Raw genomic sequence first — 24,902 nt, 5'->3', positions numbered from 1 at the left:
CTCACCCAGACATATGGGGGTGTGTGTGGGGGGTAATGCCTGCAAGTAGTGTTTTGGGATCTTGTCTAGAGTAATAGCACTCTGGCCAGGTAGCAGCAAGGCTCCAAGGCTGCAAGGTACATCCCCTCTGTTTACTAAAAAAGGGGACACAGGGCCTGAAGGTCCCGAGAGAAAGACTGGGGTTGGGAATGGGAGCACCCAGGAAAGGAAGGAAACTCCACATTTATGTTTTGATGGGGGAGGTGTGTGTGGTGATTCTGGGGGCACTGGCTCCTCTTTCCTCACGAGGGAGTCTGAAAGGTAGAAAGAACGAACAGGGACTTGTCCCGCTTTCCTTCGGCCCCCCCCAGACGTGGCAAGAACCCACCCATTGCAGCGCCAGGCGCCGTGCCTCACTTTCTCCATTTGCGGACTCCAGTTCCCAGGATGCAGAGCAGCGGCCAATCTCCTGGCTCTTCTTCCATCCCCCTCCCGCGAAAGATTGCCCCTGGCCAAGGCAAGGGGGCAGGTGCTTTCAGGGACCGAGAACTGCAAGGGAACGGAACTAGAAAGTGTCCGGAGTCTTAGTTTCACCAGCCGGGCAGTGAAGGAGGCAGGTCCAGGGCCGGGGTGCAGAGAAGGGGGGCTTCTTTCCCACGTGTCTGCACGGTGGCCGGCCCGGCGCAGTCGGGGTTAACCCGAGGCGGAGGGATCCCACAGCGTGTGCGTAGAACTGCAGAGTCACAACCTTTCCTCCGAGAGGGCCGTATCCCTCCGCCGCTCCGCTCCAACACAAAATAGGGCCGCGTCTTCTCCTTTCTCCGCTTCTCGAGTGGGGTTCCCCAGGCAAAAGGTCCCCCCGGATCTCGCGCCGGAGGCTTCCTGAATCTCCACGACCGCTGCCGAGATCTTGGGCCAGGAAATAGCCCCTTCGCAGGAACCACCCTACCGGCCGAACAGGAGGCGGAGGGGGGGGAGGCGGAGCGGCGCCGCGCTGCACTACTTTCCTCTCCGGTTGCAAATGGCTGCCTCGTTCCCCACTTTCCGCTCAGTTTCCTGACCCCCCGGTGCCGGGAGCCGGGGTTGGGCCATGCACCTCTAGGCCCCCCGCGATCACAGCCAGCCGGGGGTCGAGGGGGTGCCGCCGATCAGAGCCGGCCAGGCCGGGGGCGGGGCAGCTCCCGAGGCCAGAGGGGAAGGGAGGCGAGCGCAGGGCCTGGAGCGGCCGGAGGGGAGCGGGCAGAGGGCTCGCACCGCCCGCCCCTTCCTCTTCCTCGCCCACCTACCCTCCTCCCTTCCCCGGGGGGGAGCAGAAGGTGGGGGGCTCGAAGCCTCAGAGGGCGAACGCTTGGGGTCGAGGAGCCCGGCGTTGGGTGTGTGTCAGGTTCGGCCCCGCCGGCTCCGCGTCGCCGTAGCTCGCGCGGCCCCGGGGCGCCGGCCCGGGCGGGGAGAGGGACTCGGCGCTCCAGCGAGGGTCTCACGTTCCATCCGGGCCCGGCGCGGGGCGGCGCGGCATTCCTTCCGGGCTGCTGGGGAGGCGCCTCGACGTTCCATCTGGAGAGCCTCGACGTTCCGCCCGAGCCCGGCGCGGGCGGCCGGGGCGCTGGCCCGGCCCTAGGACTGAGAGGCCGCCCGGCGACGCGGATGCGAAGCCTTCTCGCCCAAGATCAAAGCCACCGGTGCTCTCTTTGTGTCCGCTCGGGATTCGCCGCCCTGGGGCTGTCCATGGAAACCTAAACTGCTGGAACCCGAGGCAGAGAACCCCTCTTTGGCGTCTTGCTTTTTTTGGGGGGGGAGGAGGGTGGCCACTCCGACCTGGATTTACCGTTCTTGGCCCCCCTAAGCCCCCCCGTGCGGGGGGCGGCTGTGATCGCTCTGGCGGTTGGAGGTCGGGGAGCGGCCCGGGCTCTGGCCATGTTCTCGGATGAAGATTTCTGGATCGCCCTGTGAAGAGGTGAGTGAAGTCTGCCCGGCCAGGGCCCAGAAAGGGTTGGACTGGGGGCATAGCCAGATGGACTATCTTGGCCTGAGCTGGCCTTTAGGTTGGAGAAAGGGGTGCCAGAGCTGAGGAGGGTTCCTTTGGCAAGGTCTGTCAAGGGAACCTGAGCCAGTCGCTGGGGCAGAACTGAGGCAGAACTGAGGCCTGGTGTCTGGGGTGTGCCTCTTTAAAGACTGGGGGTTCAGGGAACCACGGGAGTTTGGGAACCTGGCCAGATCGCCTTTCTGCCTGTTTATTTTTGTGTTGGGGGGAAGCTCTGCTAAACTAGGACCCAGGCCCTGATGCCAGCACCAATCCCAGTTGGCTGCTTCTCCCTCAGGGTTCCTTGTGGGCCTTGGGAACAGAACAACTTTAAGAGGGAGGATAGAGTGCCACTGCCAGGTCAGACTTACTGCCAGGTTGGACTTTAAGGTGGTTCTTGCCCATCCGGGCACCCAGAAGCAGGGTCTGGGAGACTCCAGGAACCCTAGATCTTTCACCAGGTCTTATTTCACTCTGCAGAGGGGAGAGTGTGTGGAAATTGACTAGTGTGAGGAAGGGGGTGGCTGGGGCAAGAAGGAGGCGGGGCTGGGGTCAGCTCTGGCCTTGCTGTTCAACTTTAAACTGCCCCTGCCTGGCAAAGTGACCCCTGGCAAAGCGAGGCCTAGTGCTGTCTTAGCCTGCTTTGCCTCCCCTCCTCTGGGGATGGACATAATCTCTAGGGGATTATAGAGGAGGCCGTTGAGATTTGCTCCCTGCGAATGTGGGCTGCAAAAAATGGCTTTTGTCTCCCGCTTTCTCTGGGCCTGGTGTGGAGAGCTGTTGCCCGTAAGTCCCTGGCCAGTCCCACAGGCCCCTCCCAGATCTCTCCAACCCTTTTCAATCAGGGAATGTGAACTGGTCCTCTGATCCTGTCCCAAGCCTGCAGAATAGGGTGGCCTGTCCCTCTTTGGAGGAGAAATGACCTGATCAGAGCTGTTTCTGCTGAAGCCTGTGTTTCCAACCCTGGCAGGAGGTGTTGGGGAGAAGGGGTGTGTATGTGAGTGTATGAAGGGTGCAGCATGAGCCTCATGCCTCCGGGCCCTGGGCTGGGACAGCCCCTCTCACAGCTGTCATGCTGCCCAGCAGTGATTTGCCTGGTGTGTTTTGCTCCCCTCACTCCACTGCCTCTAACATACATATGCTAGATCCCTTCCAGCCTGGTCTTGGAAAGGAGAAAATAGGGATTTTGCTCTTGAAAGACTTCTGGGTGATAACCCTGAGGTGAGAGGTACTGTAGAGGTGATGGAATGAGGCTAGCTGTCACCCATGCTCTCTGCCCCTGCCTCCTCAGGAGCGTCCCTTCTGTTGTCTGTCCCCAGAGAACTTCCTTAGGAGGGACCTCTCCTTATTAGCTGTGGCTAACCCCAGGATGACCCAGAGACAGTCCAGAGGGTCCACAGGGCCAGTGTTGCCAATTGGATTCTTCCTGGAGGGCCGGCCCAAAATGGGGGTGGGGAGAGGTGTGGTTTGATTCTCAGGCTGGGAACCAGGAAGTCCTGAGTCCTACAGAAGAGCTGTTCACTCAAGGGCCTGTTTCAGCCTTTCACCTCTCCCAAGTCTCCATTTCCCCTTTGGCTGGGAAAATGGAGTTAAAGCTATGAGTCTGGGATGGAGGCGGGGGAAGAGTGGGTTGAGATGAACCCATTTCTCCTTCCTTACTGTTTTGGGCCTCTTAGGCCCAGGACTAAGGGAGGCCAGCACAGTTTTACTCCCTAGATCTGTGCTTGTCTGGGATCTCTAGTTCCCCAGAGGAAGGCTAGGTAGGCATTAACCCAATTTAGATCCAGGGGAAAAAACCTTTGGAGGGTGTGTGTGTGTGTGTGTGTGTGTGTGTGTTATGTGGTGGTTTCTGGCTGTGAAGGATGGGACAGGGGAACCTGTGGTCTTTATTTGTTTTGATCCATTCAGGGACCTGGGACTCAGCATTGGGGTGCAGGTGCTAGACTGCTGGGGTAGGTAAATGGAGCCCAGGCTTCTTGGAGGGACCTCTAGATTCTTTTTGGTACAGCTTGGAGGACATTCTACTCTTTGCTTCTTGGTCTGTCTTCCATGGCCCCATGAATGAGGCTCTGGCTATGGAGGATATTGGTACTCTATCTTCCAAGGTTGGACTAAGGTGGTTTCTGTACCTCCCCGAGCAGTGCCAGCCTTACCAGCTTGAGAGGGCTGCGCTTGGGGGAGGGCAGAGGAATTTGTCCCTCTGGCCTTGTGTGAGGCAGTCCTCCTCCCACCTCCTATATTATCACTGTTGCTTTTTATTTCTTACTGTTTGTGACTCCTTTGGCCTTAATTTTGAGAGCAGAGCTGGTAGAGGATCTTTGGGGCATGTAGTGGTAAGGTACAGTAAGATGCACACATTTAGGCAACTTTGAAGTCTCTGGGTGTGGTCAGGCCTTGAAGGACTGAATAGCAAGAGGGGCCTGGCTGGTGCCCTGTCTTCCAACCCCTGCTTCCCAACAGTGGCTTCTAAGGGCTCCTTGAAGTTCCAGAGCAACTTTTCTGTGGGCTGGCCAGATGACCACCCTCCTTTCCTTTCAGGGATGGTTGTGTGGCAGGTTTGGGAAAGAGATGACCTGGGAATGGAGGTAACATTGTATCTTTCCCAATCTAGTAGATTCTGATAGTGGGGGGGGGGGTAAAATAAAATTTCTTTTCCTGTGATATGTCACAGAAGGTGCGTTTCCAGTTTCTGGAAATGGAGTGTGAGCTCAGGGAAAGAGGATTGATAATTGTGGTTCTTGGGAAATTGATTTACCAATCCTGGCCACCTGTGAGGGTTTCCCATCTCATCTGCCCCCGTCACTCAACCCCAGTGACAAACCACTGGGGTGTTTGGTTTGGGAAGAGACACTTGTCCTTACTCAGGTTTGTGTGATCCTTCTAGTTAAATAAGAGGAGTGGAAAAGATGGGAGAGATAAATTTCTCAAACTTTTATTTAGAGTTATTTTAGGGATTTCCCCCTTCCTGTGCGCACCGCCCCCCCCAATCCTTTGGAACACTATGCTTTCTTTCTCTGCTTAAACCGTTACTCTTCCCATTAAGAGCTACAGGCACCTATCCCTTTCTTCCTTCTTCTGTAAGATGTCTTTTTTCCTCACCTCTGTAACTCTTCACTTCTCTCTTTTTTGTACTGTGCTTAGTTCCCTCTTCAGTTTAGGAAAATATGCCCAAAAAGTGGGTCTCAACCTTCTTAGGTATAACTTTAGTGTGTTCATTTGGATTGATATAGGCAGGCATATTGTAGAAGAGGGGACCGTTACCCCCCACCCCCATAGTGTGTGTGGAAACCCTGCTTGACGGAAGAGGAAGGAAGCTAGTCTGCTCTGCTGTGTCCTCCCTGGTTTAGAACTCCTCCAAGTGGCGGTGTGCTTCCTGAGACTACAACTCCCAGCATGCCTTAGCCTCAGGCCTGGCTACACATGCTCAGTAACTCTTAAGGCCCACTTCTGTTAACTACTAGGGACATCTGAGGAGGAAGGGCAGTTGGCGTTGCTAAGGGCAACGACCTGAGGCCTTCAGGCTGGGTGAGATCCTGAGCTCAGTCACAGCAGGGGTCTGAGCTGGATTTGGATAGGCAGTCCAGGGGAAATTGGGGAGTTTCTTCTGTTGTGATTGGGATCTCCTGGTTGAAACCAGTGGAAGTGGGAGAGATCCATCCCTAGCTGGGCTTTAGTTTCAGTAATGTATTCTCCATTACAAAGCCTCAGACTCTATCTCTGGGAGAGGGATTTTGACTGGACTAAGACTTTTTGGGTTATGGCTACCCTTGGATTGACACTGACATACCTCTAGGATGGTAGCTGACTTGAGATCCGAGGAAAAACTCCAGGGAATAGGGCCCACCAGGAGCCAAGAACTCAGACATGAGGCAAAGGGTGGTACTAGATATAGATTGGATGTGCTTCTAGTTGGATGCTCTTACCCTGGGAATTCTTATGCAGGAGGTAGGAAGGGGGAGAGGGGAGTGGATCCCCTGAGAATCCAGAGTGGGAGAATAGGGTATGAGTTTATCCGGGAAGGAAGGAAGGCAGTGGGATAAGGATTAGGGAGAAAGACCTTCCTTGTCCTTAGAACAGGAATTTGTAGGTATGGCTTTTCTCGGCTTTCTGTAAAGTCCAGTTAGCAATAGCTGTTTTCCTTCTAGGATTCTGGGGAAAGTGTTTAGTTGGGAAGACTTACTAGACATGTAGATCTTTTATTTTTGGCTCTGACAGGTCTCCCCGAGAGGGCCCTGCCCAGTCGGAGAGAGGGATGGACAGCCAGAAGCCGCCTGGTGAGGATAAAGATTCAGAACCGGCAGGTGAGTAGGGCAAATTCTGCATTTGCTGGTAGCCTTCTGCCCTCCCCAGGCAACCTTAGGTTTCAGGAGCTAAGTCTGTGTAATAGATGGGTAATTGAAGGACTTTGTTCTTTGGAACAAAAGGCAAATTGCCATTACTATGATCCACCAAGGGTTTTGGTTACTTTCATGGGTCTGATGGGTGGACTAACATCACACAGAGGATGAGGCCGGATGTATGCTTATGCTTTTCTGTCTGTTCATTCAGCTGATGGACCTGCGGCCTCTGAGGAGTCAGGCACCACTGAGCCAGACCTTCCCAACCCGCATGTGGGGGAGGTCTCTGTGCCCAATTCTGGCGGTCCTAGGCTTCAGGATCCTCCCCAGGACTGCAGGTAACTAGTTTGGGGAAATGAGGATATAAGGGCACACAAAGATTTGATTTGAGGGTCTCAGCTTTTAAGGAGGAAGATTGAGGAAGATGAGTATTTGGGAATCAGGCATGCCAATTCACGGGGCTGTTAAGGTCACCTTTGGGCAGGGGCCTGCCATGGTGCTGACGCTTGTGTGTCCACAGTGGGGGTCCAGCGCGGCGTTGTGCTCTCTGTAACTGTGGGGAGCCCAGTCTACATGGGCAGCGGGAACTACGGCGCTTTGAGTTGCCATTTGACTGGCCCCAGTGTCCAGTGGTGTCCCCTGGGGGGAACCCAGGGCCCAACGAGGCAGCGCTGCCTAGTGAGGACCTGTCACAGATCGGTTTCCCTGAGGGCCTGACACCTGCCCACCTAGGAGAACCTGGAGGTAAGTGAGGGGAAGTGGGGTAGCTGACTTGGGTGGTAAAGGGGGTAAGGGCTGGCTGGTCCTGAGCCAGTGATTACCTTTTTGCTAACTCTGTCGTTTCTTTTTACCCCTTTCCATTATAAAGGGTCCTGCTGGGCTCACCATTGGTGTGCTTCATGGTCGGCAGGCGTATGGGGGCAGGAGGGCCCAGAACTATGTGGTGTGGACAAGGCCATCTTCTCAGGGATCTCACAGGTGGGGCTGGGGCCAAGAGATTGCATAGGCAAAGGGCGGAGCGAGCAGGGCCAGTGGGCTTGTGAGAGGGTAGGGTGAGAAGGGCAGTGGGTAGATGGTGGCGGAGCTGGTGCCTGATCTGTTGCTCTGGAGAGAGCGGGGGGGGGCCTGACACTCTGTCTCCAACCTGGCAGCGCTGCTCCCACTGCGCCAGGTTCGGAGCCTCCATCCCTTGCCGCTCGCCTGGGTGTCCACGGCTTTACCACTTCCCCTGTGCGACTGCCAGCGGTTCCTTCTTGTCCATGAAAACACTGCAGCTGCTATGCCCAGAGCACAGTGAGGGGGCTGCACATCTGGGTAAGAAGCCCTGCCCTCTGGCCGTAGGGCGCATGAGGGGGCCATGTGTGTCCCCGGGGCTTTGTGCTCTGCAGAGCACCGTCTGTCTGCCCCACTAGAATAGAGGGGGGGGCTCTGTGAGCACAGGGACTTCTTGCCTGTCTTCCTTACGGTGGTGTTCCTGGTTCATTCTGTGTCTCCGGAATGCCTGATGGAGAGAGCGCTCTGCTGAGTCCTGCAAGGAACCAATAGCTGACCCATGTCCTCTGTCTTCCCACTCCAGAGGAGGCTCGCTGTGCAGTATGTGAGGGGCCCGGGGAATTGTGTGACCTGTTCTTCTGTACCAGTTGCGGGCATCACTATCATGGGGCCTGCCTGGACACTGCTCTTACTGCCCGCAAGCGTGCTGGCTGGCAGTGCCCTGAGTGCAAAGTGTGCCAAGCCTGCAGGTAAGACAAGGGGGCCGGGAGAGAACCCTCAGGTGAAGCAGGAGTTAGGGTTGAAAATAAGGGGAGGTGGGACCCTGTTGTGTGCCCCATGTTCCTGCAGGAAACCTGGGAATGACTCTAAGATGTTGGTCTGTGAGACATGCGACAAAGGATACCACACTTTCTGCCTAAAACCACCAATGGAGGAACTGCCTGCTCACTCTTGGAAGTGCAAGGTGACTGTCCCCCAAGTCGGCTATCCTCCCCTAACTCTGCCTTCTACAACCTACTTTTTCTGTGTTGTGCAGAGTCCTGCGCTCTCTTCTGGGCTGCTCTCTGACCAGTGCCTGTTTCACCTGCTTGTTCCCCCTAGGCATGCCGGGTATGCCGGGCCTGTGGGGCTGGCTCAGCTGAGCTGAATCCCAACTCTGAGTGGTTTGAAAACTACTCACTGTGTCACCGCTGTCACAAAGCCCAGGGAGGACAGCTTGTTGGTTCTGTTGCTGAGCAGCATCGCCCCACCTGTAGCAGGTAAATAGACCAGAAGAGAGAGGGTTGAGGGGTTTGGAAGTACTGAGATCTGCAGGGGACATGTGACTTTGAGAGGAGAGCCCCAAGGTGGGCAGTAGGATCCACAAGATTCACACCTCGCTCCAGGGTGCTCTCTAGGGACTGAGAGTTGACAAGAGCCATGGTGTCTGCTCCCCTGTACCCTCTGCAGGTTCTCACCCCCAGAGCCTGGCGATACCCCCACCCATGAGCCTGAAGCTCTGTACGTCGCATGCCAAGGGCAGCCAAAGGGTGGGCACGTGACCTCCATGCAACCCAAGGAACCGGGGCCCCTGCATTGTGAAGCCAAACCACTAGGTGAGTGGGGTTTGCAGGTCACTGGAAGTGATTCCTGTCTGTTCTGTGGCAAGGGGTGGTGTCTGCTTTGCCTACTCTGTGCAGTGGAGCTGGGCTAGGTGGGAACATAGTGTATTATGTCTGCAGGGAGAGCAGGGGCCCAACTTGAGCCCCAGTTGGAGGGCCCCCTAAACGAGGAGATGCCACTGCTGCCCCCACCTGAGGAGTCACCCCTGTCCCCACCACCTGAGGAATCGCCCACATCCCCACCACCGGAGGCATCGCGCCTGTCCCCGCCACCGGAGGAATCACCCCTCTCTCCACCACCTGAGGAGTCTCCTCTGTCTCCTCCACCTGAATCATCACCTTTTTCTCCACTGGAGGAGTCACCGTTCTCTCCACCAGAGGAGTCACCCCCGTCTCCTCCACTTGAGACACCCCTGTCTCCACCGCCTGAAGCGTCACCCCTGTCCCCACCATTTGAAGAGTCTCCCCTTTCTCCCCCACCTGAGGAGTTGCCCACTTCCCCACCACCTGAAGCATCTCGCCTCTCTCCACCTCCTGAGGAGTCACCCATGTCTCCTCCACCTGAAGAGTCACCTATGTCTCCGCCGCCTGAGGCATCGCGTCTGTTCCCACCATTTGAAGAATCACCCCTGTCCCCGCCGCCGGAGGAGTCTCCCCTCTCCCCACCACCTGAGGCATCACGTCTGTCCCCACCACCTGAGGACTCACCCATGTCCCCACCACCTGAAGACTCACCTATGTCCCCCCCGCCTGAGGTATCATGCCTGTCCTCCCTGCCTGAGGTGTCACGCCTGTCCCCACCGCCTGAGGAATCTCCCCTGTCCCCACCACCTGAGGAGTCTCCTACGTCCCCTCCACCCGAGGCTTCACGCCTATTCCCACCACCTGAGGACTCACCCACTTCCCCGCCTCCTGACGACTCGCCTGCTTCTCCACCCCCGGAGGACTTACTTGTGACCCTACCGCTAGAGGAGTCATCCCTGTTGCCACTGCCTGAGGAGCCACGACTCTGCCCCCGGCCTGAGGAGCCGTGCCTGTCCCCTCGGTCTGAGGAGCCCCACCTCTCCCCTCAGCCTGAGGAGCCGCACCTATCCCCTGTACTTGAGGAACCATGCCTGTCCCCCGCGCCTGAGGAGCTGTGTCTATCCCCTTGGCTTGAGGAGCCGCGTCTGTCCCCCCGGCCTGAGAAGCCATGTCTGTCCCCTGCCCCTGAGGAGCTGCACCTGTCCCCCGGGCCTGAGGAGCCCTGTCTGTCCCCCCGGCCTGAGGAGCCATGCCTGTCCCCCCGGCCTGAGGAGCCACGCCTGTCCCCCCGGCCTGAGGAGCCATGCTTGTCCCCTGTGCCTGAGGAGCCGCAGCTGTCCCCTGTGCCTGAGGAGCCGCGCCTGTCCCTTGGGTCTGAGGAGCCGTGCCTGTCCCCCAGGCCTGAGGAGTTGCGCCTGTCCCCCCGGTGCAAGGAGTTGGGCCTGTCCCCCCAGACAAAGGAACCGCGCCTGTCCCCTCGACCTGAGCAACCGCACCTGTCCCCTCGACCTGAAGAGCCCCCCGAGGAGCCAGGCCTATGTCCTGCACCTGAGGAATCGCCCTTGTTCCTCCCACCTGGGGAGCCACCTTTATCCCCCTTGCTTCGAGAGCCAACCCTGTCTGAGCCTGGGGAACCACCTCTGTCCCCCCTACCGGAGGAGTTGCGGGTGTCCGGGGAGCCATCCTTGTCACCTCAGCTGATGCCACCAGGTAAGGGGATGTTAGTAACCCCTTATCTGGGACAGTCTTAATTCTTCATGGCACATCTAATCTAAGAGCCTCTCTTTTTCTCTTTCTCTCCAGATCCTCTTCCTCCTCCGCTCTCACCCATTATCACAGCTGTGGCCCCGCCGGCTCTGTCTCCTTTGGGGGAGTTAGAGTACCCCTTTGGTGCCAAAGGGGACAGTGACCCTGAGTCGCCGTTGGCTGCCCCCATCCTTGAGACGCCCATCAGCCCCCCACCAGAAGCTAACTGCACTGACCCTGAGCCTGTACCCCCTATGATCCTCCCCCCATCTCCAGGCTCCCCAATGGGACCAGCCTCTCCCATCCTGATGGAGCCACTTCCCTCTCGGTGTTCTCCACTCCTGCAGCATTCCCCCCCTCCCCCAAATTCCCCTCCTTCCCAGTGCTCTCTTCCTGCTCTGCCACTGTCCATTCCCTCCCCACTGAGTCCCATGGAGAAGGCAGTGGAGGTCTCAGAGGAGGCTGAGCCACATGAGATGGAGACTGAGAAAGTCCCAGAGCCTGAGTGTCCAGCCTTGGAACCCAGCCCTACTAGTCCTCTCCCCTCCCCCATGGGGAACCTGTCCTGCCCTGCACCCAGCCCTGCCCCACCTCTGGATGACTTCTCTGGTCTGGGGGAAGACACAGCCCCCCTGGATGGGACTGACACTCCTGGTTCACAGCCAGAGGCTGGACAGACCCCTGGCAGCTTGGCTAGTGAACTTAAGGGTTCCCCTGTGCTCCTGGACCCCGAGGAGCTGGCCCCTGTGACCCCTATGGAGGTCTATGGCCCAGAAGGCAAGCAGGCAGGGCAGGGTTCACCCTGTGAAGAGCAAGAGGAGCCACGTGTCCCAGTGGCCCCTACCCCACCCACTCTCATCAAATCCGACATTGTTAATGAGATTTCTAATCTGAGCCAGGGTGATGCCAGTGCCAGTTTTCCTGGCTCAGAGCCCCTACTAGGCTCTCCCGACCCCGAGGGGGGCGGCTCCTTGTCCATGGAGCTGGGGGTATCTACAGACGTTAGTCCAGCCCGAGATGAGGGCTCCCTGCGGCTCTGTACTGACTCGCTGCCAGAGACTGATGACTCGCTACTGTGTGATGCCGGGACAGCTATTGGCGGAGGCAAAGCCGAGGGGGACAAGGGGAGGCGGCGCAGCTCCCCAGCTCGTTCCCGCATCAAACAGGTGAGAGGCCGCTGGTTGTGGTCAGTGTGATGCCACTCTCAGGGGTGTGGTCCTGCGTCACTGTTAGCTTCCCACCTGGTTTATTGAATCATAGACTCTCAGAGATCCTTTGGTTCATTCTCTAACTTCTGTAAGAGGAATACTGATAGAGGGGGAGGTGAATTGTCCAGGTTCGTGGTTACCCAGTAGGAGAGTAAGGACTAGAAATTCAGGTCTCTCTAGCTACTGTTTTTCTCATTGTGCCATGTTGGCCACTCTTTCTCCTTGGGACAGGGGAATGGTTTGAGCCGGACCTACCTCCCTGTTGCTGACTGAGAGCTTGGCTTTTCCCCTGCCCAGACTGGGACTCCTGGGCCTTATCACCTGTCATGCTCTGTCCATTCCTTTCCTCTCTCCCCGCCCCCCAAGCCCATGGAACCAACACCCTGTGGGATGACAAGCTCCTGACTTGCTGCTGTAATCATCCTCTTCCGTCACTCAGGGTCGCAGCAGTAGTTTCCCAGGAAGACGCCGGCCTCGTGGAGGAGCACATGGAGGACGTGGGAGAGGACGGGCCCGGCTAAAATCAACTACTTCTTCCATTGAGACTCTGGTAGTAAGGAGAGGTTTCCCATTTCCCAAACATGCTTCAGATGGCCCCTTCAGGATTAAACACCCTTTAAACACCCTGCCAGTCCCCTGCACGCTCACCTACCTACCTGCTAGCCTAGGGCCTGGCCAGCTCTGCCTGTGCTCCTTCTGTCCACCCGGCCCCCAGGCTTCTCTGAAATCTCTGCTGTCAGGCTGAGGCCCGGTTTGGGAGCTAGGGTGTTCTTCTGCTTCTTAGTCCTGGCTCCTGGCCTTCATCTTAGCCAGAGGTTCACATCTCCTTCCCCCAACACCAAAGGGGAAAGCAGCTTAGCGGGGCCAGACCCAGCTGCCTCACTTGCCACAACTCTCTGCCTGTAAGGTTGCTGATATCGATAGCTCTCCCAGCAAAGAGGAGGAAGACGACGATGACGACACCATGCAAAATACTGTGGTTCTCTTCTCCAACACAGACAAGTTTGTCCTCATGCAGGTACCGTACCTATCTGGTGTCCTGTCCTCAGCACAGACCTGGCCGACCCAGCAGTGGGTGTGCGTATTGCGGTGGGAGGGTAAATGAGGAAAACCAAACCAAGGACCTGCTTCTCTGGGGATAGTGAGCTAATGAGAAAACAGTGAATCAGGATCATGGTGCTCATTTGTTTGTCCATCCATCAAATTTCTCTTTAGTTTCTTCTCTGAGCTTGGCACTGAGCTAGGATAGCAAGGGGTATAGCAGTGAAAAAGGCAAGAAATGGTACCTGCCTTATTGAAGCTTGTGGTTTAGGGAGGTTCACGTACGTTCTCACCTGAGTTATCTCAGAGCTCATAGACTTTTGTCAGATATGCTACTCTCTCATCTTGACTAGTCTTTACCTTTCTTATCTTCCTTTTACTTCTCCTTCCTTCTACCCATGTCAGGATGTACCAATTCAAATGGTACATGGTCATGGGCAGATGAGCAAGGCATGCTAGGAAGGAACAGGTTGGTGATGGCTAAGTGTCTGATGATGGGGTGTGGGACTCCCTCCTTTCAGATTAGTGTTGTAGTTGGTCTCTGGGACTGATTGAGATGAGGAGACTAGGTCATTGGGTTTTTTTGTGTGTTTCTCTAGGACATGTGCGTGGTATGTGGCAGCTTTGGCCGGGGAGCAGAGGGCCACCTTCTTGCCTGTTCCCAGTGTTCTCAGTGCTATCACCCTTACTGTGTCAACAGCAAGGTGAGTTCAAGGCCCAAGAGGCCTGGGCTAGGGAATGGAGTCAGTCACTTCTCGTCTTGGGCCACGGTTCTTATCACACTATCTTTTTTCTTTTTTTTTTAAATTTGAGTAGAGTTGACACTTGGTCACACTATTTATTTTTATTTTATTTTACTTTATTAAGATTGTATTTATTTATTTTGACAGAGATCATAAGTAGGCAGAGAGACAGGCAGAGAGAGAGGAGGAAGCAGGCTTCTTGCTGAGCAGAGATCCAGATGCAGGGCTCGATCCCAGGACCCTGAGATCATGACCTGAGCCGAATGTAGAGGCTTTAACCCACTGAGCTACCCAGGCGTCCTTTGGTCACACTTTTTTTTTTAAGATTTTATTTATTTATTTGACAGATCACAAGTAGGCAGAGGCAGGCGGTTGGGGGTGGAGGGGGAGCAGGCTCCCTGCTGAGCAGAGAGCCCGATGCGGGGCTTGATCCCAGGACCCTGGGATCATGACCTGAGCCGAAGGCAGAGGCTTTAACCCGCTGAGCCACCCAGGCGCCCCGTGGTCACACTATTTAAGGTGGCTTTTGGTCATAGAAGTTACTTATCAGTTACTAGTGGTTATCAGACTCATCATGGGGCAAAGTACTCTGGAAATCATGGTGGTCTTTATTAAGTTTCTCAGTGGTAGACCATGATTTACTGGAATAATTTAATCTATTGTATAAGCTGTGAGAGCTTTACTAATAGGAAACGTGATATGGCCTGGAGATAAAGTATAAAATCAAAATCAGAAGCACGTGTGTACAAGGAGAAAGCACTGCTTTTGACCCAAGTGGGATCACTTGTTTTGGGGTTTTCATTGTTGTTAATTTAGAACTTGTTCACTGCTAACATTCATTAACTTTTAACAGTGGTAGGTTCTAAATGTTTAAGAAAAATTGGGGGAAATACAACCTGATTCTACCCACAGTCTTTCTGTCTTTCTGGAGAGTTGGCTAGTGAGAGATGGTCATGAGGCAATGGCTGGGTGAGGCTGTTCTCTGATCAGTGGCGATCCCCAGGAGCCTAAGTTTAGAACCATTGCTTTTGGGGACGAGTGTGCTTGGCATGGCCTTCCTGTGCTGAGATGAGCCCTGAGGTCCTTCAGCCCTCCCATGGCAAGTCCCACCCGCCCCGAGTGGTCTGTCCTGTCTTGTGTGTCCTACTCTGAGGAGTTGCTATATCGTATACCAGATCACCAAGGTGATGCTGCTGAAGGGCTGGCGTTGTGTGGAGTGCATCGTGTGTGAGGTGTGTGGCCAAGCTTCGGACCCCTCACGCCTGCTGCTCTGTGATGACTGTGACATTAGCTACCACACATACTGCTTGGACCCGCCACTGCTCACCGTACCCAAGGGTGGCTGGAAGTGCAAGTGGTAAGGAGGCCTGGGCTCTTGAGGGACCGGGGCCAGAGATGCTGGAGGGCTGGGATGTTGCTAACATGACAGAGCCTGGGTGTAGAAAGCCGGGGGCTGGTTGCTTCAGTGCCTCTGGTTGCCTTGGGCAGCTTAGGCGCTGAAGGTCTGTGTGTCTGCTATCGCCAGGTGTGTGTCCTGTATGCAGTGTGGGGCCGCCTCCCCTGGCTTCCACTGTGAATGGCAGAACAGTTACACACATTGCGGGCCCTGCGCCAGCCTGGTGACCTGCCCTATCTGTCACGCCCCATATGTGGAAGAGGACCTGCTCATCCAGTGCCGCCACTGTGAACGGTGAGGGTGCCCCCTTGCCTCATAGAGACCTTCTCCCTGTTCTCCTCCTTGCGCGGTCTACGTTTATTGCTTCCTGTCTCCTTTTCTACAGGTGGATGCATGCTGGCTGCGAGAGCCTCTTCACAGAAGACGATGTGGAGCAAGCCGCTGACGAGGGCTTTGACTGTGTCTCCTGCCAGCCCTATGTGGTAAAGCCTGCTGGTGAGTGCCAGGTGCTGGGGAGAGGGGCAAAGAGGTCAGGGCAGGGCTGCCTTGCTTTGGGCAGGGCCTCAAGTGGCCTTGGTTTGCCTGTCTCTTCCACAGTGCCTGTTGCCCCCCCAGAGTTGGTGCCTATGAAGGTGAAAGAGCCAGGTGAGTCCCAGAAATCCTAAGTGCCAAGGCTGGAGGAGACCCAGACACTGTTTGGTCTGGCTCTCACCACCCCCAGCTTCATCTCCTCATTTTCAGAGGAGGAAACTAAGATCCTCAGAGGTTGAATGGTCTGCCCAGGATCAACCCAGTAGGTTAGTGGTTAACTTAGGATGAGAACCAAGGCTTCCATTTTCCTAGGCAGAGTTCATTCCACTAGGCAACATGGCCTTTGCACTGCCAGAATCTCTTTTCCAGAGAGCACAGAACACGACTTGTTTTTCTCCAGGAAGGAGGCTGGGGCCGTCTCCTCCTCCGTCATGATGCGGGCACTGCTCCTGGCATCCAGGGCCCCATGTGCTGCCATTCTGCAGGCCCAGGCTTCTAGAGAATATACTGGTGAACTAGTGTTAGTCATGAGCAAAGTCAGGCTTCTGTAGTAGCCTGTGAACCCTTCTGGATCACTGATGGAGAACTTGGGCCACAGCTGGCACCCGTTGGTGGCCTGTCTCTCCAGCCCTCACACCCCAGTGTTGGTTTTGATCTGTCTTTAGCTGCTTTTGTCCCAGCTGGGGACTTAGGCTGGAACTGGGAGTTCTGGTTTCTCTGGGGCCTCCATCCAGGGGTGATGCGCTCTTCCCCTTTGTGCAGAGCCTCAGTACTTCCGCTTTGAGGGTGTGTGGCTGACAGAAACAGGCATGGCCGTGCTGCGTAACCTGACCATGTCCCCTCTGCACAAGCGGCGCCAACGGCGAGGACGGCTTGGCCTTCCAGGCGAGGCAGGGCTGGAGGGCTCTGAGCCCTCGGATGCCCTCGGCCCTGATGACAAGAAGGATGGGGACCTGGACACTGATGAGCTGCTGAAGGGTGAAGGTCAGGCTGGGGGATCCCAGGGAGTGGCTAAGGAGCAGGAGCATGCCTGGGAGAGTGGGATGTTGGGTGGGGCAGCATTGCTACTCCTAGTCCCCCTCAAGTGACTGTTGGTCTTGCCAGGTGGCTCTGTGGCAAGGCCCGGGTTCTGTGTTCTTGGATGGCAGGATGACAAAGTTAAAAAGGTCCATGCCTCTGATCTTCCTCTCTCTCTCTCTCTCCCTCCGTGTCTCTTTCTCGTCCCCAACCATAGGTGGCGTGGAGCACATGGAATGCGAAATGAAGCTGGAAGGCCCCATCAGCCCTGATGTGGAGCCTGGCAGAGAGGAGACCGAGGAAAGCAAGAAACGCAAACGCAAACCCTATCGGCCTGGTGAGGCCCTGGGATGGGGAAGGTGCGTGGGGAGAGAGAGCTTACCAGGTCCCCCGCAGCTTCTCAGTCTCTGCTCTGCCTCCTCACAGGCATCGGTGGTTTCATGGTGCGACAGCGGAAATCTCACACACGTGTGAAAAAGGGGCCTGCTGCACAGGCGGAGGTGTTGAGTGGGGATGGGCAGCCCGACGAGGGTGAGACGGGTGAGGGCTCCAGTGGGGTCTGGGAGAAGGTGGGGATCACAGGGACTAGGGGGCGCTGCCAGGGAGGCCCAGGGGGTGAGGGCTCACGAAGGGCCGAGAGGTTGGTGGGCTCAACTCCATTGGGGAGAGAGTAGGCAGAGAGCATCCCTCAGCCAAGTGAGGAGCAACATGCCTCATAGCCCCTGAGAGGGATGACACCCCCCTTCTATTCCCAGTGATGCCTGTAGACTTGCCTGTTGAGGGCCCCGTGGACCAGAACTTAGCTGACGGGGATGAGAAGAAGAAGCAGCAGCGGCGAGGGCGCAAGAAGAGCAAACTGGAAGACATGTTTCCCGCTTATCTGCAGGTGGGTCTGAGGCTCCGTGGGGGGAGGGGAGCACCCGCCCTGCAGACCGTGAAGAAGCTTATTTCCCTTACTTCTCCTGCAGGAAGCTTTCTTTGGGAAGGAGCTGCTGGACCTGAGCCGAAAGGCCCTTTTTGCAGTTGGGGTGGGCCGGCCAAGTTTTGGACTAGGAACCCCCAAAGCCAAGGGGGATGGAGGCTCAGATAGGAAGGAGCTCCCTACCTCACAGAAAGGTCAGTCCTGTGGAGGCGAGGTGGTCTGAAGGGATCCCACTTCCCTGTGCTTGGGAGCTGGTGAGGGAATCTGGTAGGGCACAGGCTTATCTCCTGAAATTGAGGGTGGGCCTAGGCCCTGGCATGTGGAGCTGGAGGCCCATTCTGGGCACCAGGTGTGGGGCATCTCTGACTGGAGTGGGGTCTGTTGCTCATAGGAGATGATGGCCCAGATGTTGCAGATGAAGAATCCCGAGGCCCTGAGGGCAAGGCTGATACACCAGGTGAGAGCTGTTGGGAGGACTGTGTCCTGTCTTGGTTTTGCCACTGAGCACCACCTGGGTTGGAGGCTGGCAGCTGTGTCCTGCCCTCTGTGGTTCAGGGTAGCCAGGCTGGGGCCTCTGCACTGTCCTTGGCTGATGGGTTTGTCCTGGCAATTGCAGGACCTGAGGATGGAGGCGTCAAGGCATCCCCAGTACCCAGTGACCCCGAGAAGCCAGGCACTCCGGGTGAAGGGATGCTCAGCTCTGACTTAGATAGAATTCCCACGGAAGGTGAGGCTATGTCCTACTCTGTTCATGGGTAAGGGTCTTCTGTAGGAGAAGGACAAGGTCCTACCTGTGGGACTGCCATCTGCACAACTTCTTTGGTGGGAGGCTTGGGCGCCTTCCCTGACCATGGCCTTTTGTAGCCCTGTGGTGTCCCCTCAAATTCTTAGTCTTCCTCAGTGGCATCCTTCATCAATCCCCCCACAGAATTGCCCAAGATGGAATCCAAGGACCTGCAGCAGCTCTTCAAGGATGTTCTGGGTTCTGAACGAGAGCAGCATTTGGGTTGTGGGACCCCTGGCCCAGATGGCAGCCGGACACCGCTACAGAGACCCTTCCTTCAAGGTGATGTGGATGGGAGTGGTGTGAAGACTGGGTGGCCAGGTTTGGGCAAGCTGCCCCAAGATGGGCCTCTTCCTCCCTTTCTCTGATCCTGTGCCTCTTGTAGGTGGACTCCCTTTGGGCAGTCTCCCCTCCAGCAGCCCAATGGACTCCTACCCGGGCCTCTGCCAGTCCCCATTCCTGGATTCTAGGTTGGTATCTGTGCTTAACCTCGGTAGGCAGTCCCTGTTGTCCCTTCCGTCCCACTGGGGCCATGCCTAGGGAGGAGACCTTGGACTTCTCCGTGCTACTATAGCAACGTTTCCCTCTGCTCCTTAGTTAGTGACCCTTCTGGGCGGGGGAGGGGCAGGGCAGTGGCCTGGGGGCTCTAGGCAGTTTGCCTGGGTGTGGGGCTTGGCATCCCTGCCCTCTGTGACTCTCTGCCCCTGCGCCCCAGGGAGCGCGGGGGCTTCTTTAGCCCGGAACCCGGTGAGCCAGACAGCCCCTGGACAGGCTCGGGGGGCACCACGCCCTCCACCCCCACCACCCCCACCACGGAGGGTGAGGGCGACGGGCTCTCCTATAACCAGCGGAGCCTTCAGCGCTGGGAGAAGGATGAGGAGTTGGGCCAGCTCTCCACCATCTCGCCTGTGCTCTATGCCAACATTAACTTTCCCAACCTCAAGCAGGATTACCCAGGTACCCATGGGACAGGGGCAGGGGAAACCACCTGGTAATGTGGGCACAGGGGTCACCTGCCAGGTCTCCTCTAATGAGATACTTCTGCCCTTCAGACTGGTCTAGCCGTTGCAAACAAATCATGAAGCTCTGGAGGAAAGTTCCAGCTGCTGACAAAGCCCCCTACCTGGTTAGACGGAAGGGAGCCTGGGTCAGGGTGGGAACTGGGGCTCGGGGGTGTCTTGGGGAAATTCACCTCAATTCTTACAATTCCCCACTCCCAAAGTGACTGGGCCAGAAGGGATCCCCTTCTGGATAGGGAGTGAGGGACATGAGGAATGGGTGCTGGGCATGAAACTGAGCCCTGGTAGGCCTAAGATTGTGTCCTATCTCCCTCAGCAAAAGGCCAAAGATAACCGGGCGGCTCACCGCATCAACAAGGTGCAAAAGGTGAGTGGGGGCTGGGCTGGGCCAGGCAGTGCCATGCACGTCCTGTAGCTGGGGACCTCTCAGAGGGTATGGGGGACATAGCACCTGCCCCAGCAGCCTGACTGCTCTGTGCCTGGTCTCCCCCTGTAGCAGGCTGAGAGCCAGATCAACAAGCAGACCAAGGTGGGCGACATGGCCCGTAAGACTGACCGACCGGCCCTACATCTCCGCATTCCCCCCCAGCCAGGGGCACTGGGCAGTCCGCCCCCTGCTGCTGCCCCCACCATTTTCATTGGCAGCCCCACAACCCCCGCCGGCTTGTCTACCTCTGCGGATGGGTTCCTGAAGCCGCCAGCGGGCACAGTGCCCGGCCCCGACTCGCCCGGTGAGCTCTTCCTCAAGCTCCCACCCCAGGTGCCCGCCCAAGTGCCTTCGCAGGACCCCTTTGGACTGGCCCCCGCCTACGCTCTGGATCCCCGCTTCCCCACGGCACCACCTACCTATCCTCCTTATCCTAGTCCGACTGGGGCCCCCGCACAGCCCCTGACGCTGGGCGCCTCGTCTCGTCCTGGGACTGGCCAGCCAGGGGAATTCCACACTACCCCACCTGGCACCCCCCGACACCAGCCCTCCACACCTGACCCCTTTCTCAAGCCCCGCTGCCCCTCACTGGACAACCTGGCTGTGCCTGAGAGCCCAGGGATAGGGGGAGGCAAGGCTACCGAGCCCCTGCTGTCGCCCCCGCCTTTTGGGGAGTCTCGGAAGGCCCTAGAGGTGAAGAAGGAAGAGCTCGGGGCATCCTCTCCTAGCTATGGGCCCCCAAACCTAGGCTTTGTTGACTCACCTTCCTCAGGCCCCCACCTAGGCACCCTGGAGTTAAAGGCACCTGATGTCTTCAAAGCCCCCCTAACCCCTCGGGCATCTCAGGTAGAGCCCCAGAGCCCGGGCTTGGGCCTAAGGCCCCAGGAGCCACCCCCTGCCCAGGCTTTGGCCCCTTCTTCCCCCAGCCACTCGGACATCTTTCGCCCTGGCCCCTACCCTGACCCTTATGCCCAGCCCCCATTGACCCCTCGGCCCCAACCCCCACCCCCTGAGAGCTGCTGTGGCCTGCCCCCTCGCTCATTGCCCTCAGACCCTTTCTCCCGAGTGCCCGCCAGTCCCCAGTCCCAGTCCAGCTCCCAGTCTCCATTAACACCCCGTCCTTTGTCTGCCGAGGCTTTTTGCCCATCCCCCGTTACCCCTCGCTTCCAGTCCCCTGATCCCTATTCCCGTCCACCTTCACGCCCTCAGTCCCGTGACCCATTTGCCCCCTTGCATAAGCCACCCCGACCCCAGCCCCCTGAAGTTGCCTTCAAGGCTGGTCCTCTAGCCCACACTCCTCTGGGGGCTGGGGGCTTCCCAGCAGCCCTGCCCTCAGGGCCGGCAGGTGAGCTCCATGCTAAGGTCCCAAGTGGGCAGCCGCCTAATTTCGCCCGGTCCCCTGGGACGGGTGCTTTTGTGGGCACTCCCTCTCCCATGCGTTTCACTTTCCCTCAGGCAGTAGGGGAGCCTTCCCTAAAGCCCCCTGTCCCTCAGCCTGGTCTCCCTCCACCCCATGGGATCAACAGCCATTTTGGGCCTGGCCCTACCTTGGGCAAGCCTCAAAGCACAAACTACGCAGTAGCCACAGGGAACTTCCACCCATCGGGCAGCCCCCTGGGATCCAGCAGCGGGTCCACAGGAGAGGGCTTCGGGCTGTCCCCACTACGCCCCCCATCAGTCCTACCGCCGCCCGCACCCGATGCATCCCTCCCCTACCTGTCCCATGGAGCCTCACAGCGGGCAGGCATCACCTCGCCGGTCGATAAGCAAGAAGACCCAGGGGCTGGAATGGGCAGCTCTTTGGCGGCACCCGAACTTCCAGGTACCCAGGACCCGGGCATGTCCAGCCTCAGCCAAACAGAACTGGAGAAGCAGCGGCAGGTGGGTGGATATCTGGGAGTGAACCCCCCACACCCCCATCCCTCTGCTGTCCCTATGCCAGCCCTGTGATTGGAGTAGAACAGACTGACCCCGCTTGTCTGTCCTCCGCACAGCGCCAGCGACTCCGGGAGCTGCTGATTCGGCAGCAGATCCAGCGCAACACCCTGCGGCAGGAGAAGGAGACAGCTGCGGCAGCTGCAGGAGTGGTAGGGCCCCCGGGCAGCTGGGGTGCTGAGCCCAGCAGCCCTGCCTTTGAGCAGCTGAGTCGCGGCCAGACCCCTTTCACCGGGACCCAGGTAGGTAGAGGGGCAAAGGGTTGGGGGGGTTCCCAGGTGCTGAAGGTGGCCACCCTCATCTACCTTTGTCTCTCCTAGGACAAGAGTAACCTTGTGGGGCTCCCCCCAAGCAAATTGGGTGGCCCCATCCTGGGGCCAGGTGCTTTCCCCAGCGATGACCGACTTTCCCGGCCCCCTCCACCAGCCACCCCTTCTTCTATGGATGTGAACAACCGGTGAGGCTCCAAGGGGTTTCCCTCGGGGTAAAGCAAGGGAACAGACTTCACCGCTGCAGTGTGCTGCCCCTGGTTTTCCCGTGGCTGACCCTCGTCCGGTGTCACTTACTCTTCTTCCCCGTTCCCTCTGACTGCGGCGACTCCATTCTTCCCCGCTGCCCGCAGCCCGTGTTCTAGCTCATCGTCCTGATTTCGTCGTACTGACTACTGCATGTTCTTCCAGGCAACTGGTGGGAGGCTCCCAAGCCTTCTATCAGCGAGCACCCTACCCTGGGTCCCTGCCCTTACAGCAGCAGCAGCAGCAGCAGCAACTGTGGCAGCAGCAGCAGCAGCAGCAGCAGCAGCAGCAGCAGGCAACAGCAGCCACTTCCATGCGACTTGCCATGTCTACTCGCTTTCCATCAACTCCTGGGCCTGAACTTGGCCGCCAAGCCCTAGGTTCCTCCCTGGCAGGGATTCCCACCCGCCTTCCTGGCCCTGGGGAGCCAGTACCTGGTCCAGCCGGCCCGGCCCAGTTCATTGAGTTGCGGCACAATGTACAGAAAGGACTAGGACCCGGGGGGGCTCCGTTTCCTGGTCAGGGGCCCCCTCAGAGACCCCGTTTTTACCCAGTAAATGAGGACTCCCACCGAATGGCTCCTGAAGGGCTTCGAGGCCTAGCGGTATCTGGCCTTCCCCCACAGAAACCCTCAGTTCCTCCGGTTCCTGAACTGAGCAACAGTCTCCACCCAATGCCCCACACCAAAGGTCCCTCCCTGCCCACTGGCTTGGAGCTGGTTAGCCGCCCCCCCTCAAGCACTGAGCTTGGCCGCCCTCCTCCTCTGGCCCTGGAAGCTGGGAAGTTACCCTGCGAGGATCCTGAGCTGGACGATGACTTTGATGCCCACAAGGCCCTAGAGGATGATGAGGAGCTTGCTCACCTGGGCCTAGGTGTGGACGTGGCCAAGGGAGATGATGAGCTGGGCACCCTGGAAAACCTGGAGACCAATGACCCCCACCTGGATGACCTGCTCAACGGGGATGAGTTTGATCTGCTGGCCTATACTGATCCTGAGCTGGACACGGGGGACAAGAAGGACATTTTCAATGAGCACCTAAGACTGGTGGAGTCAGCCAATGAGAAGGCTGAGCGGGAGGCCCTGCTACGAGGGGTGGAGCCAGTACCCTTGGGTCCTGAGGAGCGCCCTCCCCCTGCTACTGATGCCTCTGAGCCCCGTCTGGCATCAGGGCTTCCTGAGGTGAAGCCCAAGGTGGAGGAAGGTGGGCGCCACCCTTCCCCTTGCCAGTTCACTATTACCACCCCCAAGGTAGAGCCAGCACCTGCCACCACCTCCCTGGGCCTGGGGCTGAAGCCAGCACAGAGCGTGATGGGCATCCGGGACACCCGGATGGGCACAGGACCCTTTTCCAGCAGTGGGCACACAACTGAGAAGGGTCCCTTTGGGGCCACAGGAGGACCACCAGCTCACCTGCTGACCCCCAGCCCTCTGAGTGGCCCAGGAGGGTCCTCTCTGCTGGAAAAGTTTGAGCTAGAAAGTGAGGCTTTGACATTGCCCAGTGGCCATGCAGCATCTGGGGATGAGCTGGACAAGATGGAGAGCTCACTCGTAGCCAGTGAGTTACCCCTGCTCATTGAGGACCTGCTGGAGCATGAGAAGAAGGAGCTGCAGAAGAAGCAGCAGCTTTCAGCGCAGCTGCAGCCTGCCCAGCAACAGCAGCAACAGCACTCCTTGCTGTCCACGCCAGGCCCTGCCCAGGCCATGTCTTTGCCACACGAGGGCTCTTCTCCCAGTTTGGCTGGGCCCCAGCAGCAGCTCGCCCTAGGACTTGGAGGTTCCCGACAGCCAGGCTTGGCCCAACCCTTGATGCCCAGCCAGCCACCAGCACATGCCCTACAGCAGCGCCTTGCCCCATCCATGGCCATGGTGTCGAGTCAAGGGCATGTGCTAAGTGGGCAGCACGGGGGGCAGGCAGGCTTGGTGCCCCAGCAGAGTTCCCAGCCAGTGCTGGCACAGAAGCCCATGGGTACCATGCCACCTTCCATGTGCATGAAACCTCAGCAGCTGGCCATGCAGCAGCAGCTGGCTAACAGCTTCTTCCCGGATACAGGTAACTTCAACCAGGGCCACTGGCTTAGCTCCTCAGGGCTGATCACTGTTACCACCAAGTGGACACTGAAGCTGGAGACCTAAGATAATCCCCAGTTAAGGGAAGCGGGACACACAGAGCACGGGCTAAATGCCATGCTAACAGTGCAGGCAGAGGTGGTGTAGCTTTTGCGAAGGGAGGGACAGTGCTTGGCGTATAGCAGGCATTCAGATGTTGGAGTGAATGGAATGAGTGTGTGGAGCTTGATTAGCGAAGGCTTCATAGCTGTGGCGAGACCAGGAGGTGAGGAGCTGGAGAGACGTGGTGCAGGGCAGAGCAGTCCGGGTAGGTATGAGCACTTGCGTGAGGCTAATGGTGGGGAGCCAGTGGGTACGTTTGGAGACAGCAGTGGAGTGGCTAGGCTGGAGTGGACTCTATGTGGCGGGAGGTGAGTGGTCACTACCCTGATTTTGAGGATGTGAGAGGGGGCCCAGATTGTGGGAAATCTCAAATTACAATAGCATTTATTGAATTCCTGTTTGCTAAACAGTGTGCCAAGTACTTTGTGCCCATTATCTGACTGAGTCACAGCAAATTCATTAGATAGGTACTGCTGTTGTCTTCAGTTATAGAA

At 57.6% G+C, this 24,902-nt stretch overlaps 1 protein-coding gene across 1 annotated transcript in view; it reads left to right on the top strand.

The window, feature by feature from the left end:
• The first annotated feature begins 50 nt into the window (after positions 1-50).
• The window catches only part of LOC111157787 (lysine methyltransferase 2D), a 40,561-nt gene continuing 15,709 nt past the window's right edge, over positions 51-24,902 (top strand). Inside the window, exons 1-36 of the mRNA XM_022519422.1 lie at positions 51-1,933; positions 6,215-6,300; positions 6,548-6,674; positions 6,857-7,080; positions 7,205-7,314; positions 7,488-7,650; positions 7,913-8,078; positions 8,179-8,293; positions 8,431-8,588; positions 8,779-8,924; positions 9,051-10,297; positions 10,415-10,664; positions 10,758-11,866; positions 12,348-12,461; positions 12,816-12,926; positions 13,549-13,653; positions 14,868-15,049; positions 15,218-15,382; positions 15,474-15,583; positions 15,686-15,733; positions 16,382-16,603; positions 16,854-16,973; positions 17,063-17,167; positions 17,392-17,522; positions 17,605-17,752; positions 17,950-18,015; positions 18,175-18,285; positions 18,487-18,624; positions 18,728-18,812; positions 19,058-19,299; positions 19,395-19,468; positions 19,678-19,728; positions 19,858-21,669; positions 21,783-21,965; positions 22,044-22,180; positions 22,404-24,289. Of these exons, the coding sequence (XP_022375130.1) occupies positions 6,252-6,300; positions 6,548-6,674; positions 6,857-7,080; positions 7,205-7,314; positions 7,488-7,650; positions 7,913-8,078; positions 8,179-8,293; positions 8,431-8,588; positions 8,779-8,924; positions 9,051-10,297; positions 10,415-10,664; positions 10,758-11,866; positions 12,348-12,461; positions 12,816-12,926; positions 13,549-13,653; positions 14,868-15,049; positions 15,218-15,382; positions 15,474-15,583; positions 15,686-15,733; positions 16,382-16,603; positions 16,854-16,973; positions 17,063-17,167; positions 17,392-17,522; positions 17,605-17,752; positions 17,950-18,015; positions 18,175-18,285; positions 18,487-18,624; positions 18,728-18,812; positions 19,058-19,299; positions 19,395-19,468; positions 19,678-19,728; positions 19,858-21,669; positions 21,783-21,965; positions 22,044-22,180; positions 22,404-24,289 (10,210 nt within the window). The 5' untranslated portion in view covers positions 51-1,933; positions 6,215-6,251. The remainder of the gene's footprint in view (positions 1,934-6,214; positions 6,301-6,547; positions 6,675-6,856; positions 7,081-7,204; positions 7,315-7,487; positions 7,651-7,912; positions 8,079-8,178; positions 8,294-8,430; positions 8,589-8,778; positions 8,925-9,050; positions 10,298-10,414; positions 10,665-10,757; positions 11,867-12,347; positions 12,462-12,815; positions 12,927-13,548; positions 13,654-14,867; positions 15,050-15,217; positions 15,383-15,473; positions 15,584-15,685; positions 15,734-16,381; positions 16,604-16,853; positions 16,974-17,062; positions 17,168-17,391; positions 17,523-17,604; positions 17,753-17,949; positions 18,016-18,174; positions 18,286-18,486; positions 18,625-18,727; positions 18,813-19,057; positions 19,300-19,394; positions 19,469-19,677; positions 19,729-19,857; positions 21,670-21,782; positions 21,966-22,043; positions 22,181-22,403; positions 24,290-24,902) is intronic.

The sequence above is a fragment of the Enhydra lutris genome, unplaced genomic scaffold (genome assembly GCF_002288905.1).
Source record: "Enhydra lutris kenyoni isolate GAN:26980312 unplaced genomic scaffold, ASM228890v2 scaffoldscaffold56, whole genome shotgun sequence".
Taxonomy (NCBI): Eukaryota; Metazoa; Chordata; class Mammalia; order Carnivora; family Mustelidae; genus Enhydra; species Enhydra lutris.
This window is presented reverse-complemented; position numbering and strand designations above follow the sequence as displayed.